Source organism: Amia ocellicauda, chromosome 3 (genome assembly GCF_036373705.1).
Source record: "Amia ocellicauda isolate fAmiCal2 chromosome 3, fAmiCal2.hap1, whole genome shotgun sequence".
Classification (NCBI taxonomy): domain Eukaryota; kingdom Metazoa; phylum Chordata; class Actinopteri; order Amiiformes; family Amiidae; genus Amia; species Amia ocellicauda.
Window position 1 is genome coordinate 41619545 of NC_089852.1, and position 13942 is coordinate 41633486.

Below are 13942 nucleotides of genomic sequence, written 5' to 3' on the forward strand. Positions count from 1 at the left end.
ATATCCTAAAACAAAAGCTGAGATCAGTCACTCAGGAATGAAATGGTGTGTCTACATTATAACAAGCACTCGAAGCTATCCGGACATTGTTCCAGGGAGCCAAACGTGGATGTTTATGCGTCGGGGAGGGGGAGTGGTGAGGGGATGGAATTGTTCCTGGCTTGTTCTTAGTATAAAATTGTTACCATGCTGTTTAATTGACGGAGCCATCAATCTGAATGGTAGGAAACAGGAAGCTTCTTAAGCCTGGGCGATCTTATGAAAAATATGTGTAGGAAAATATGCAAATGTCCCTTATTTTTTTGGACCTCATTATTTTCCACATGATGAATTAATCGCAAAGCGAGGGGAGGAAGGCAGAAAGCCCACACACCATTCTCCCAGTCGAGGCGATGGGTTTCGTGCCGCTCGCATGCGGCCGAGACGTGTTACAAAGTCAAGGTGGTCTTAATCTGTTACCACTAAACTAAATTGGAGAGGCGCTGTCTCCTTGAGGACAAACAGCCAACACGCATAAATCTCTCCCGGCTGCTCACACTGTGTGGGGTGAGGACAACTCCTACCTGGGGCCGACTGTATCCCTGGCTGGACTGCAAAACCCCGGCGTCATGCATTGTTACATCTCCACATACAAAAAAAAGATAAAAAGGAGATGTTACGGTGGATGGTCTGCTTCTCTTAGATTGATGTTAGATGGGCTATTTAGAAAGTTAAACCACTCCTAATAACTTTGCAGCCTTTGAAATGATTCAGTGTTGTTTTTTCGGCACCAGTAGTGATGACTCATTACTTCTCAGGCACAACGTTTGTGTAGAGAGAGTGACGGCCAAAGGGAAAACACATCTGGGCCATTTCCCCCTGATTGTGGGGGAACGAAATTTCATGTAAAACATCAAAAATAATAATAATACAAAAAATCCCACTGCAGGGAGCCGTTTCAGGGGGTTGAAAGCGGTTACATGTGACCTCCATCTGTATCAACACAGGCCTGCCCGAGACAAAAAGGATAAACTGGAGACTGCACTTTAAGTATTAAAAAGACAGGATGTTTTGGCATGGGACTCATTACATGTTTTCAAGAGCAGCTCAACGCACAACCACCGGTGTCATCTTGTCGTTGCATCCTGGGAACTCTGGACTGGAATCTAAATGTTACACAAACACAGGTCAGGTACATGGCATTCAATATCTTTCCTTGCTTATTATTGTTTTTATAACCGCAATCAGTACATAAATAACCCAAATAAACTGAAGTGTTGATATATACGTGCCAGTGTCCGTGGATTACCAGCGGTGGACTGTGTAGCAGAGGCTGCAAACCGGTTGTAAATGACGGCGGCTTTAGACCTTACAGGCATAAACTTTTTTTCTTTTTAATTAAGTTGCAAAATTGTATGTGATTTAACTGTGGATTTTAATAATAAAACACCCTGCATACAAAATTATGTATACAATCAACCCTGGCAAGTTCAAACAACATCGTCGACTTAATTAACATCACAACTTTTTTTTTTTTTTTTTAAATCTTCTTAAATACAATACATTATAACAGTCATTCAACCACAGTACATAATGCAATGTGTGGATGCCAGTAGTTGTATGCTACTGAAAGTAGCTCAGTCTCGAGGCGTAGGGCGTTTCTATGCATCTGCCGATATCCATTAATACAAAGATTGGCAATCAGGGGGTACAACAACTCTTGTGGAAAATCTGCAGTCTTCTGTGGAAGCTGGGGGCCATTTGAAATATTACAAAGCAAAGAAATGGATTGTGGACTCAGTGACACAATGACTGGTGTGACACCAAAGATGCAGAAACGACACAAAAGAGATTCTGTGGGGTGAATTTTCATGGTTAATTTAGTTTTGCATTTGGTTAGAAGAGACGTTGCCAGGAAGCATATATGTTTTCTTGTGAAATATAAACATATACATGTATACGTTTATATATATATAATGTTTTCTTGTGAAATATGAAGAATTGAACATCTTTATTTCGGTCTGACAGGGTGAAAACACATTTTACAGTAGCACAATTCAGCCTGCATAGTTAAAGTAACCGCGCTTCTTTTCTCATTAAAGCATACATCATAATGTTATCATCCAAGATCCCAAACTCTTCTGAACAGCAAGCAGATTCAGTGGCTTGGAGTAAAAAACAAAACGTAAAATATTAATCATTATAATCATAAAAATAATCTTTTCTGGCCCTGAAATGAATGATTTAACATGAACCAAAATGAAATAATAATAAAACAACAGCTGGCTGAATAAATGTGATTATGATTTTAACACTATAAATATGTTCTGCTTCAGATATTCAAAGCTAACTGTTCACAGTATATATCATTTTTTGGTCATCTCTTCAATCGGTGTTAAGTATTGTATTTATTTGCACAGCATAATATACTGCATTGATGTGAATGAAGGTGTACATACATACACACACATGTATATATTATATATTATATATATATATATATATATAGCTCTGGAAAAAATTAAGAGACCACTTAACATTGATTTCTGAACTTGGAGTGGTCTCTAAATGTTTTCCAGAGCTGTATATATACAAACATATATAAATATGATATATTTATAAAATCATACTGATGTGGTACAACAGAATACAGGGCTGTCGAGTGTCATTGCTCTGTTTTTATTGTGGTAATTTAGTTTTTTTTACTTCGTCCCCCCCAAAAGAACATTTCCTGTCTCACAACATCAGTTCAAAGCAGATTGAGGAAGGGGATCAACATTCAAAAAACGAAATCTCTTTTGCATCCCACGGATCACATGCCACTCGTTGTTCAGAAAGGTCTGAGGTGCACGATGCCAGTTGTGTTTGTGCCGAGTCAGTCTGGAACATCTTGAGCCGAAACAAAGCCCTGGTCCTTCAGTGTGTTCGACAGCTCAGTGCTGGTGGGCCGCGGGTGATGAAGCGGATGGACTGCCCACCTCCTCCCAGTGGGCTCAGCGGACAGCAGCTTTCCTGGCAGAGGGACAGTTCTGAGAGGGGAGGGAAACTGAAGTCAGAACTTTCTATGTCATTCCCCTGTGATCTTTTTCCAGATTGTTCCAAGCTGTTTGGTGCCCAGACATGCTATAAGCCTAGTGCTGAAGAGTCCGTCATTCACTCTCCTGTGGGCTTTTCGCTGTACCCCCAAAACAAGGCCATGGATCAGATCATCCACATTTATTTGACTTTATTTTAAGTACTATAGAAATGCTCGAAGAAGTGCAAATTGGTCATCATTCCAGAATTTCTGTTCATTCATTCTTCTTTTCTTCTCCACCCGTCTCCTCCCCGTGTCGCTGGGTAGACCCACAGGCTCACTTGTCCGAGTTCTTGCGCAGCCGGCGGAAGCTGGACATGTTCTCATTAAGTGCATAGATCCGGCGGGAGAACTCCTCGAAGCCGGCGGCGTCCAGCTCCCCCAGCACCTGCTCGTCACACTCCACAGCCACGGCGTGGTCCACGGGGATGCAGGGGAAGCCCTCCATCTGCTCCACGCTGCCGAAGCCCGTGGCCTCGGTGCCCATGATTTCCTCGGCCTGTTCCACCGAGCAGCACAGCTCGGGGCCTGAGGAGAAGCTGAGCCCTCCACCACCGCGCCGCTCCAGGGGTGAGGCCGAGCCATTCATTGCGCTGCCATGCTGCTGCCCGTGGGCCCCTGGCTTGTCCTTGGCCTCGTCCGAGTCTCCGTCTTTGAGACACCCGTCTGCCTCCATGCTCTTGGCGAAGTCAATGCCAGTGTCCAAGGAGGAGGACACCGGTCTCGGCGTGTCTGCCTGTGCGGGCGGCACCACGGGGATGGGCTGGGCGACGGCCGTGCTGTAGCTGGGCGGAGGAGTTCGGTACTGCAGCCGGTCGGTCTCCGAGCTGGCCCGCTTGCGGAGGCCTCTGTCTGGAGAGCTGGTTCTGGGTGGAAAGCCCATCTCCGACACCACTGAGGTGCTTAACTGGGATTTCATGGGCACTGGGATGGAGCTCGAGATTTGATTTCGATCACTGAAGAAAAAAAAGAGAAATAGATCAGCAAACTGCTTGGGAATCTCTCTTCACTGCATCACACTAAGTAAGGGTCTGAATAGTCTAGGTACCTTACAATTCAGTAGTTTATTTAACAATACAAACATATACACCAATCAGCCATAACATTATGACCACCTGCCTAATATTGTGTAGGTCCCCCTTTTGCCTCTAAAACAGCCCTGACCCATCGAGGCATCTGACCTCTGAAGGTGTGCTGTGGTATCTGGCACCAAGACGTTAGCAGCAGATCCTGTAAGTCACGAGGTGGGGCCTCCATGGATCGGACTTGTTTGTCCAGCACATCCCACAGATGCTCGATTGGATTGAGATCTGGGGAATTTGGTGGCCAAGTCAACACCTTGAACTCGTGATTCATCAGACCAGACCACCTTCTTCCATTGCTCCGTGGTCCAGTTCTGATGCTCACGTGCCCATTGTAGGCGCTTTCGGCAATGGACAGGGGTCAGTATGGGCACCCTGACTGGTCTGCAGCTACGCAGCCCCATACGCAACAAACTGCGATGCACTGTGTGTTCTGACATCTTTCTATCAAAACCAGCATTACATTTTTCAGCAATGTGAGCTACAGTAGCTCGTCTGTTGGATCGGACCACACGGGCCAGCCTTCGCTCCCCACGTGCATCAATGAGCCTTGGCCGCCCATGACCCTGTCGCCGGTTCACCGCTTTTCCTTCCTTGGACCACTTTTGATAGATACTGACCACTGCAGACCGGGAACACCCCACAAGAGCTGCAGTTTTGGAGACCCAGTCGTCTAGCCACCACAATTTGGCCCTTGTCAAAGTCGCTCAGATCCTTACGCTTGTCCATCTTTCCTGCTTCTAACACATCAACATTGAGGACAAAATGTTCACTTGCTGCCTAATATATCCCACCCACTGACAGGTGCCATGATAACGAGATTATCAGTGTTATTCACTTCACCTGTCAGTGGTCATAATGTTATGGCTGATCGGTGTATTTAATCACATTCTCAAATGTGTATTTTTTTTCTTTTCTGTAGGTATACATCCTTTTATTAACTCCTGAAAACAAAATCAAGGATCCGTGCAAACTAAATCACCTGGTGAAACGTCTGTATTGAGTTAGGTATCAGGTGTTTTCCAACCACAAAAAATGCCGAGCTAATATTTCTTTCGGGAAAAACAATAAAAAACACATTTGCTGAAATGTCTAAAACTAGCAGGAAGAAGAAAAATATCTTAAACTGCATCACAATTGAAGTCGGTTTGTGCAATATGCTCAGAAAAGACTTACTTTATTCTGTAAAGTTGAAGCAGTGTAGGCTTGTTCTTATTCTTAGTAAAACTCCCATTTCAGAAAGAGCAGAACCACAAACTGTACACTTACTGTACAGAACAAACCTGGCACAGAGACTGGCCTACGATAAAATGTACATAAACACTCCTTGATATAGCAGCAAGTGTTACTACATGGCATAACTGACAACTGCTGACAAGGAACCCAAAGGGGAAAATAAGTATTTTCTAAAACTATGTGGTTAGATCTGGTAATTTGTGAAGAAGAAGAAGAAGAAGAAGAAAAAAAAAAAAATTAAGATACTTGGTAACAGTGGTTTGGCAACTGAGAAAATTGCCTTCGGACTTTCAGGCACCGACTTCTACACATCTGCAGACAACTTGGAACAGGCGTCTGCAGTAGTAGCATGCTCTGCCACTCTGCAGGGACGCAGCGCCGCTCCTCTGAGTGAACATGCAAGCACTGCACACCGGGGCTCGATTCCTCCGAAAGATACTCGCTGAACTCTGGCCTTCATACATCTGGGCACTATCGTTTTCCCTTTATTTTGTGTGTTTTTAATCAGCGATCCAGTAACCAGCAGGCAACACGGTAACTGTACCACAAATAATTCTCTATTATTTTTATTATTAGGTGTGCATGCATGTATTTATAGATATTTAACAACCACTAACTTAAAGCTGGCAGACCTTTTGCCCAGCCATTGTTCACACTGCCTGCATACTATCTATAACTGATGATATTTGTTTTGTCTAAAGTATAAAAGATAAAGGGCTTAATTGGGGTAAATCTTTTAGTTTGGGCTGTTCCACTTATTCCTCATGTAGACAAAACATCACCCCTACGATGCTTTGCTACTGCTCGAGAGGTAATAGCCCCACCAGGCCACTACAGAGCTCCTTGATTTTTGATGTCTGTTTTGCAAAGAAACCAAATATTCTGATAGTTCCTACTAATACATTGGATACAGATGATAGTTGATGTTGAATGTAAATCGAACCTGTATTTTTGTTCATAGTGGCTACTGCACTGATTTGGCTGGGTCTTCTCCAGATATCCAAACTTCAGCACAACATTACACTGTGCAGCTGTAATAGGGGTGACCAGAAGATGTCAAAAACCTGTATTTTATGTTACGCGATTTCAAACCATAAAACTGGCTTTAAAAAAATAAATAAAACAGTTTAAATGTTCAGCAATCATTGGAGGCAGTTGTAGAGGTCAACTGTTAATCAAAATGGACTGGGATTAATAATCTACACATCCTTTGCTGTTTTTTCTGGTATTTTGTATTCTTTTAAGTGGGATTACCATTACAATTACCATTTGTCGTTGTGAAAATATAACCAGCCTCTGTTACAACTTCTAGTATTTCAGTTTAAGCCCTTTTTGCATACAGATCCATCTCAAGGCTGAGGCTAAATAAAACAGCATGTTAGCCTTCACACAGACACGAGCCCTTTTATGGAAACCAAAATATTATTATTATTAACTTCTTTAATGGCAGTTGGGGTACAGTTTAACGGTTGGCCATTAAATGCGTATTGTTATGGTTTTCATTTCAAATCACTCCTCGTCATCTGTGAAAGGCAAACGGTGAACAGCAGTTCAACTTGAAGAGGAGAATCAAACCACATGGCAAATTAGAAACCCTGCTGAAAGGGTTTTTTCATCTTTGGATCATCGTCTATGAGTTCTGGCATGTTCCTTCAGGATCTTAGGAAAAACTTGTCAAGTTAAGCCTCTTTATCATTTCATATCTTTATCATTTATCTCAGCAGGCACAGTAGAGACGAACAAAAAGTTGGAGACGCTGTCATAATATTTATCATCAAATTCAACACGTTTCTCTGCATGGCTCCTAACATCTCTTTTTATTAGCACCAACCAGCTTCTCACACGCCTCAGTCACACAGTCTCTCAAGCTCAATATTTAAAGTCTGTTTCAAAATAACTCATTTAAAACTTTAGATTTGCACGCTACACCACCGAGGAATGGATAGATCCAATGTGCGAACAATGAACAAGTCCCTTCTGAAATCGGTCGACCCGGAGGACAAACTTGACGGCATCACAGCCCCGATACGGCACCTTCTGACAGAGAGGGCATGGCCCCGCGGCAAAGGAAAAATAACCTGTGAGGGGGCTTCAGGGAACGATTATTGAAGGTGGGCACTGGGAGGCCCGATTGAGCCGCACGAGCTACAGTGTTTTAGTAGCCCTTTTCAGACTCCCTTATTGAGTCCGACTAGTTCTTGAATTCTTGGTAGACTCTTGTTTGAATGATGTCATCACATAAAAGCAACCTGAAATCTCTGTCCAACCCATTATGTGTTTCACTTGGCAGGCGTCGGCGCTGATAGGTTAAAGGCTGCCCAAACAATCTGGAGCTGAGGTCACCTCTTCTCTCAACTTGAGTCCCGAGTATCTCGAGCAGTCGTGGAATTCCAAGACTAAACATTTCTAATTTCTTATCCTCAGAGCGGCTAAGAATGTAAAGCAGGGCCGGTGCAGTCATACAAACCCAAGCCAAGCCTTCCAGTCCACAACTCTCCATCAGATCAGAGGCACGGTTTGTATCTGAAATAAGGGGCTTTTCTTGGTGAATCCCTATCTGAGACTTTGGGTTACAGACTTGGTGCTCGCAAACAGAATAATCAAGGTTGAAAAACGTTATTAAAAGTTACATAACAGACCTAGTTACCGTCTGGCCAGAAGCTCAGTGGTGATTCAACTCGGACCAATCAGAGCAAACAAGTTCTAGTGGGAGTACATTCTGGGAATAGGCTGCATGCAGAAGCGTCTTAATTTATGTCCTGTGCGTGGCGTGCACAAATTCTGCACAGCAAGATTCTGCAGTGAAGCGAACGAAGGCCATCATAGACCGAGATTCAGCAAACCTTATAAAACAGAACCGGGATTCCTGCACCAAAGTGAGAGGCCTGCATCCAATCAACACGCTTCACAGTGTGCAGGAATGAGGCTCCGATCTGTGAACTATTGCCAGAGCTTCCTCATATGTGAACTACACAGGAACACGTTAAATTAGTTTATTTTAAACTCCACAGGCTTTTCCATTTAAAGCTCAGCGACGGCAAAGCTGGAAAACAGAAGTGTTATTCCTTTGCTCTCAGATGCACTTTGGTTTCTTCCAAATAAACTGCTGCCTGCTGAGCACAACCGCCCCTTACAGCAGCACCTGTCAGACAGATCCATTCTTTCCTGTAATTTAATTATTTGTTAACCAGCCGGTGTACCCCCATAGTCAGAATAAGTAACAGCAGCAGCTGATGATTAAATAACAATCCTTTCGCTGCATGAATTCAAAAACAATGCTGACAAAAATGTCCAGTCATTCCTCTGCCTCACTGTGTGCTTTTCTGAGCAATCGCTTTTACCACCTCATGCTCCGAAATTCAGATAACCTAACACCCAGAATATATTGTGAATACTCCAGCAGCAGTTTCCGATGGAACTGTTTTCTCTACAGTCGCTGTGAATCACTGCTGAGATTATTTTTTTGCCTACAACTTATTAATCATGTAATATAACAAACAAACAAATACATACAAATCCAATCTATATGACAGTATACCAGTTAACCAGCAAATTGTTTGCAGAATTGAGATAAATAAATAAAAATAAATAAGCTACATAGAAACTAGTGCATCATTTTAGTTTTCTTCTCTCTATTTGCATGTAAATCTGTTTCAAGGTCTCTGCCCCCCCAAATGTAATCCCTTGCTGTGGGAAGAAACATTTGCCTGAACTCCTGCTATGCTAAATTTACACCATTTTGAGGTATGGCTCATTTTCATGAAAGAAAAATTACTCCCTGGGTAAATATCTCCTCGTAGGGGAAGCTAATCTGAGACTTCCTGAACTCATTCCACTGTTAACTCTTCACAGCTGCAATGCTGGACTTCCCTGCATCTAAGCCTTTGGACTAATGGTTTATTTCACATGTACACCTTTAGTTAGTTAGTCTTGGAGTTATAGGTTTGACCTACAGGGATTCAGTCTCCTAGTGAAATGCCCACACTCTTCTATTGCTCTCCCCCACTATGAAGGCATGTTTTGAGCCTGGCCATGGTTTTCATGTCTGTGACATCCTTAACATGCTGTTATCTTAGAGGAGTTGCCCATCAACCCACTGAAGAGCGACCTTGGACTGTCCATGCCTTGGACTATACAGTAAACACAATATCAGGTAAAGCTATTTATTCAGTGGCAAAAATAAATCTTTATGGAACCCAATGATCAGACATTGAATAGATAGGTAACAACGATAATAGTAATAGTAATAACAGCGCCATGCCTGAAGGGTCCATTATTCTGGTGCTAACCGATTGCGGCACAGTGATCGAATTGCAAGCTTCCGCGGCCCGGCGGTGAGTTCAGATCTGCCTCAGGGAGCAGGGCTACCACTTATTTCCACCCTTCATAAGAGGTCAGCTTCTCATCTGTTTTATCTTAAGGGTTTAAGGCTGTGTTTTTTTTGTATTATTTATTTAGGGATACAATTACTTGATGTTCTGTCTTTCCCTTTCAGAAAGGGCAACAGATCGTCAGAGATAATCGTCAGACTTTTCCTGACCTTGACTTAGCCGGCCCGTGAAACTATTTCCATTTATTTTCGCACAACCACACCGTGATTGAAATTACATTGGTCAAGGAGATTTGAAAGATTTCAGGATTATACCTAGGCTAGACTACAGGACTCGGATAAAGTGAGGGCCTTTGATTTGTCATACAAACACCCTTTTGTACGATCTTGATTGCAGAAATGACCCCCGAGAAGAATAATCAAGCGTTAATCTTGAGGTTTTCAAGTTTCAGCACTCTGTACACTGTAATTTTGTCATCTCAGAAATGTTCTGCACAGAAATGTGCAACTATATATCAGCTACAGTACAAATCCATCAATTGAAAGCCTGCTCAGTCAACATTAGTAATACATTGTTTGAAGAACCAGTAGTGTGGTTTGCAATGACGTGCAGACAGAGCGGCCGAAGGGACAGGAGGAGGACTTACCAGCGCACCATCAGCCCGTGCTCTAGGAAGTTCTTCAGGTTGGGGAGGGTTTGCCGGAGGTCCGGTGTGGATAGTCCATGCTGGTATCTCAGCTGAAACAAAAAATAACCAAGACTCATCAGATGCCTTCCTGACATAAGATCTTTGCAGTTGCAAGGTGCTGCTTGTCACATGCTCATGGAAGATGCTTTCTTACCTGAACTAAATATAATTCACTTGTATGTTAAACAATGTGGCTACAAAAAAACAAAACGTGTCCAAGGCACGCCCGGTCATCTGTGTCTGTTCTTCAGAAGGTGCCAATAATTTGGCATGTATTAGTCTACATTAATGTTGATCTTACTGATCTGTGAGGTTACGTCTATAGACTTTCCATCTGAATCGCAGCCTGTAAATGTGTGCTTCTTAGTTCTTGAAGAGAGACTGATGTGAAAGTCCTGATTGCATACTTCCTGCAGCCTCAGTGAGGAGTAAGTTATTCTTTGTCTGAAGCACTGCTTCCACATTGTGCTGTTAACAGGTTGTTTAAAGTGCAATTTCTAACATCAACAGGTTCAGAAATACTGCAAACAATTTGTATGCTAATGAGGCCCCAGTCCAACCTTGAAGGTAACAGAACAAGAGTTCAGATGGAGCTTTGTGGTGTATTTATTTCATTACTGGTTCCTCCGGTTTTGATTCCTGGGGAGCAGTAATAAAACCAGGCAGGAGAAAGTTCAAAACAGCAAAGCATTAGAAGTTGAACAGTGCCCTCCATCCGTTCCTTCTAAATTCCTACTATTCATTTTGACATTCTGACATCTCCTCCCCCCGAAAACACTTAAAACATCAGATACAATGCAGGTAGATGTGATGTGCACAGTGGGGAAGCTGGACTTAAGGAGCAGGAATAAACCTGTGCTTTGCATCTGGAATGTATTCTAGCAAGGTGCCCGGAAAGAATCATCCCTGCAAATGTATTTAACTTTTCGTCTGATGCGCTTCCCAATGGACCTCCATGATAATAAAAGTGAGAATAGTTTTCCGTTTCATTTTATACTGACTTCGTGCAGTCAATATTCACATCATATTGTATGAACAGATTAATGAAGATGTTGGTTAGCTGACAGAAAGTAATACAAAATGTACAGAAGTACTAGAAATAAAATAGCCCTGGTAAAACAATGGAGCTCCGCAGCAAGACAGGAGTATGAACTCTAATTAGTTACAAATGCTAATATTTTTTACCTTTCTGCATAACTACAGTGATATACCTCCTGTCAAATTCACGAAAGTCATGTCCACCAATAACACTGATGTGCACATTCCCTGACATGTATATGGGGAAAGGAATCTCAGATTCTACCCATAAATCCATACATATATAAGGTGCATAAAAAAATCATCAATACTTGTAGAACAAGGATTAACATACAGATTATGGTGTCTGATATCATTTTTAAGCAGATAGTAAAGTAATTTAATGGAACTTTGGATTTAAGGTGAATCAGTAAATATTCCTCCCTAATTAAATTAATTCTAGATTTTTCATCGCCCTTTCATCAGAACTCCTGCTATCCTTTGAAGATTCTCTTTAAGCAAGACTAATAACATGCCTAGTTGCTTAAGTGTTAACACATGCCTTACATTAAATGCCAAAACATGTAAAGAATATATATGGTGTTTGAATAAAACCCTCTGTTTTATAGCTGCTAAACGCTGGAACAGTTTACCCTATCTGAAAGGCAGCCAGTGCTTTGTGCTGCTCTGTGCCTCTCGCAGCAACTGGGGCTGCTGGGGATTTATCACATTTCTGAAGCAGAAAAGGAAGACCTCTGTAACTAACTGTCCTGTTTGAATCAATCATTCAAAAGTGCTATCCATATTTAGCCTGAAATTGAGCTCAGCGTTTCTGCTTAAAAGCACCAGCTAAAACAAAGCACACCTGCTCTTGCAGAGATTTCATGGATACTTAGCTCGAAACCTTTTTCTGTGCTGTAAAATTTCAGGTGTGTGTGATGACAGACAGTTTCCTGGACTACGCCTTGAAATCCTGCCAAAGGAATTGTAAGCAGTCTGATAAAGCGTTGGACTGACTTCACTGCATCGTGAGGCTTGTATTCAACATCTTTTCACCCCATTGGCAACACTTGGAGAAAGAGTTCCATATCTGAACACATGTGCTTAAGTTCTGAGATCTCACCCCCAGATCTGGCCAGATTGGCGTGCAGTTGGTATTTGTTTAAATACGCTCTCGCGCTGTGATCTGACAGAGTTAATACTCGCTAACAGTTCCCTGCACAGTGTGGCAGCTTCATTTTTCCATTGTTGGCTGTGCTATGTGTGCGTTAGTTCCCAATGGATAAGACCGGCTGCCCCAACATCTTCAGCGATTACTGCCGCAGAACAGACACGTGAATGCTGTATTGTAGATAATGTCTGGCAGGCTATGCTTCAACAATATTTCTACACCAGTGTGAGGGGTGCAGTCCCCAATTCCACTCACATTTGAACCGCCACCTCCATGCACCCCGGCAGAGCGACAAACCCATTATGCAAAAAGACCGGTCCCCCTGTACACTGTACTACATTTAGAGAGGGATTACGTCACCATAACAAGCCCATACACTAAGGGCCACGTTACACGGTACAGGACGACCCACATGAAGCAGTCTTTTTTTACAGCACTGAATGTGCATAATTTTCTAAAATACACTTCTCGTATGCTCCCCAGAGAGCTGCACTCAACATAAAACTCAATGTCATTCGTAGTTAGTATTAACAACATTACAGTTAACATGAGTGCACTGAAAGGCACAGTGGGAAGACCTTAATATGAAAAACTGATGTTGTTGGGTTTAAATAGGGAATAAAAGATGACTGAATAGCCAGGCAGCGAGACCTTAAGAAAGATTCAGTCTAACAATGAATTTAATTAGTAACTTCACTACTATTGGAAACTATCTTCATCATCTCATCAGTGCCCGGCCGCTGGGTTTTATTTTATTGTATATTACTGACTTTACAGAGACCGGTAATACTTGTGACACTTCTTGGAATGTTCCATTATTATATATATATATATATATATATATATATATATATATATATATATATATATATACAATACTCTGAAAACACATACACACATCTCCTGGGTTCTCCCCATCTTTAAAAGTTCACATTTAAGGTTTCAGCTTTATGAAAGAAATGAACAACAAAACAATATATCTTACAATTACATTCTGTAAATAATTCGCCAACTTCCAAAGGTGAAAATATAGATAACTATTACAATCTTCAAATCTGACCATGAGTTCCCATGTTCTGGATAACAGCTTTCTCAACGGCAGCCTGTCTTTTTGTGTGTTGAAAAAAGACCCAAAACGGTGCAGCGGTTGTACATTCTTACATCACTCTTTTTATGGTTAAACAACAATAAAGCTAAAACAAATATTAATTCGAACCCCCTGTGAGATCCTTTAACGACCCTGTAAGATTGCAATATAGCACGGTGAAAGGGTACGAGATGCACAGCAGTGGATTTCTGGGTGTTCTTTGTCAGATGTACAATTACAATTTCCCCTCTGCTTCGCTTTGAGAAGAATAAAAT

The 13942-nt window shown here is 42.1% G+C and overlaps 1 protein-coding gene across 1 annotated transcript in view; it reads right to left on the reverse strand.

The window, feature by feature from the left end:
• Positions 1 to 1975: 1975 nt before the first annotated feature.
• Positions 1976 to 13942, reverse strand: part of uvrag (UV radiation resistance associated gene) — a 77623-nt gene continuing 65656 nt past the window's right edge. Inside the window, exons 14-15 of the mRNA XM_066699533.1 lie at positions 10351 to 10442; positions 1976 to 4011 (exon numbers count right to left, since the gene is read on the reverse strand). Coding sequence (XP_066555630.1) covers positions 3333 to 4011; positions 10351 to 10442 — 771 coding nt within the window. The 3' untranslated portion in view covers positions 1976 to 3332. The remainder of the gene's footprint in view (positions 4012 to 10350; positions 10443 to 13942) is intronic.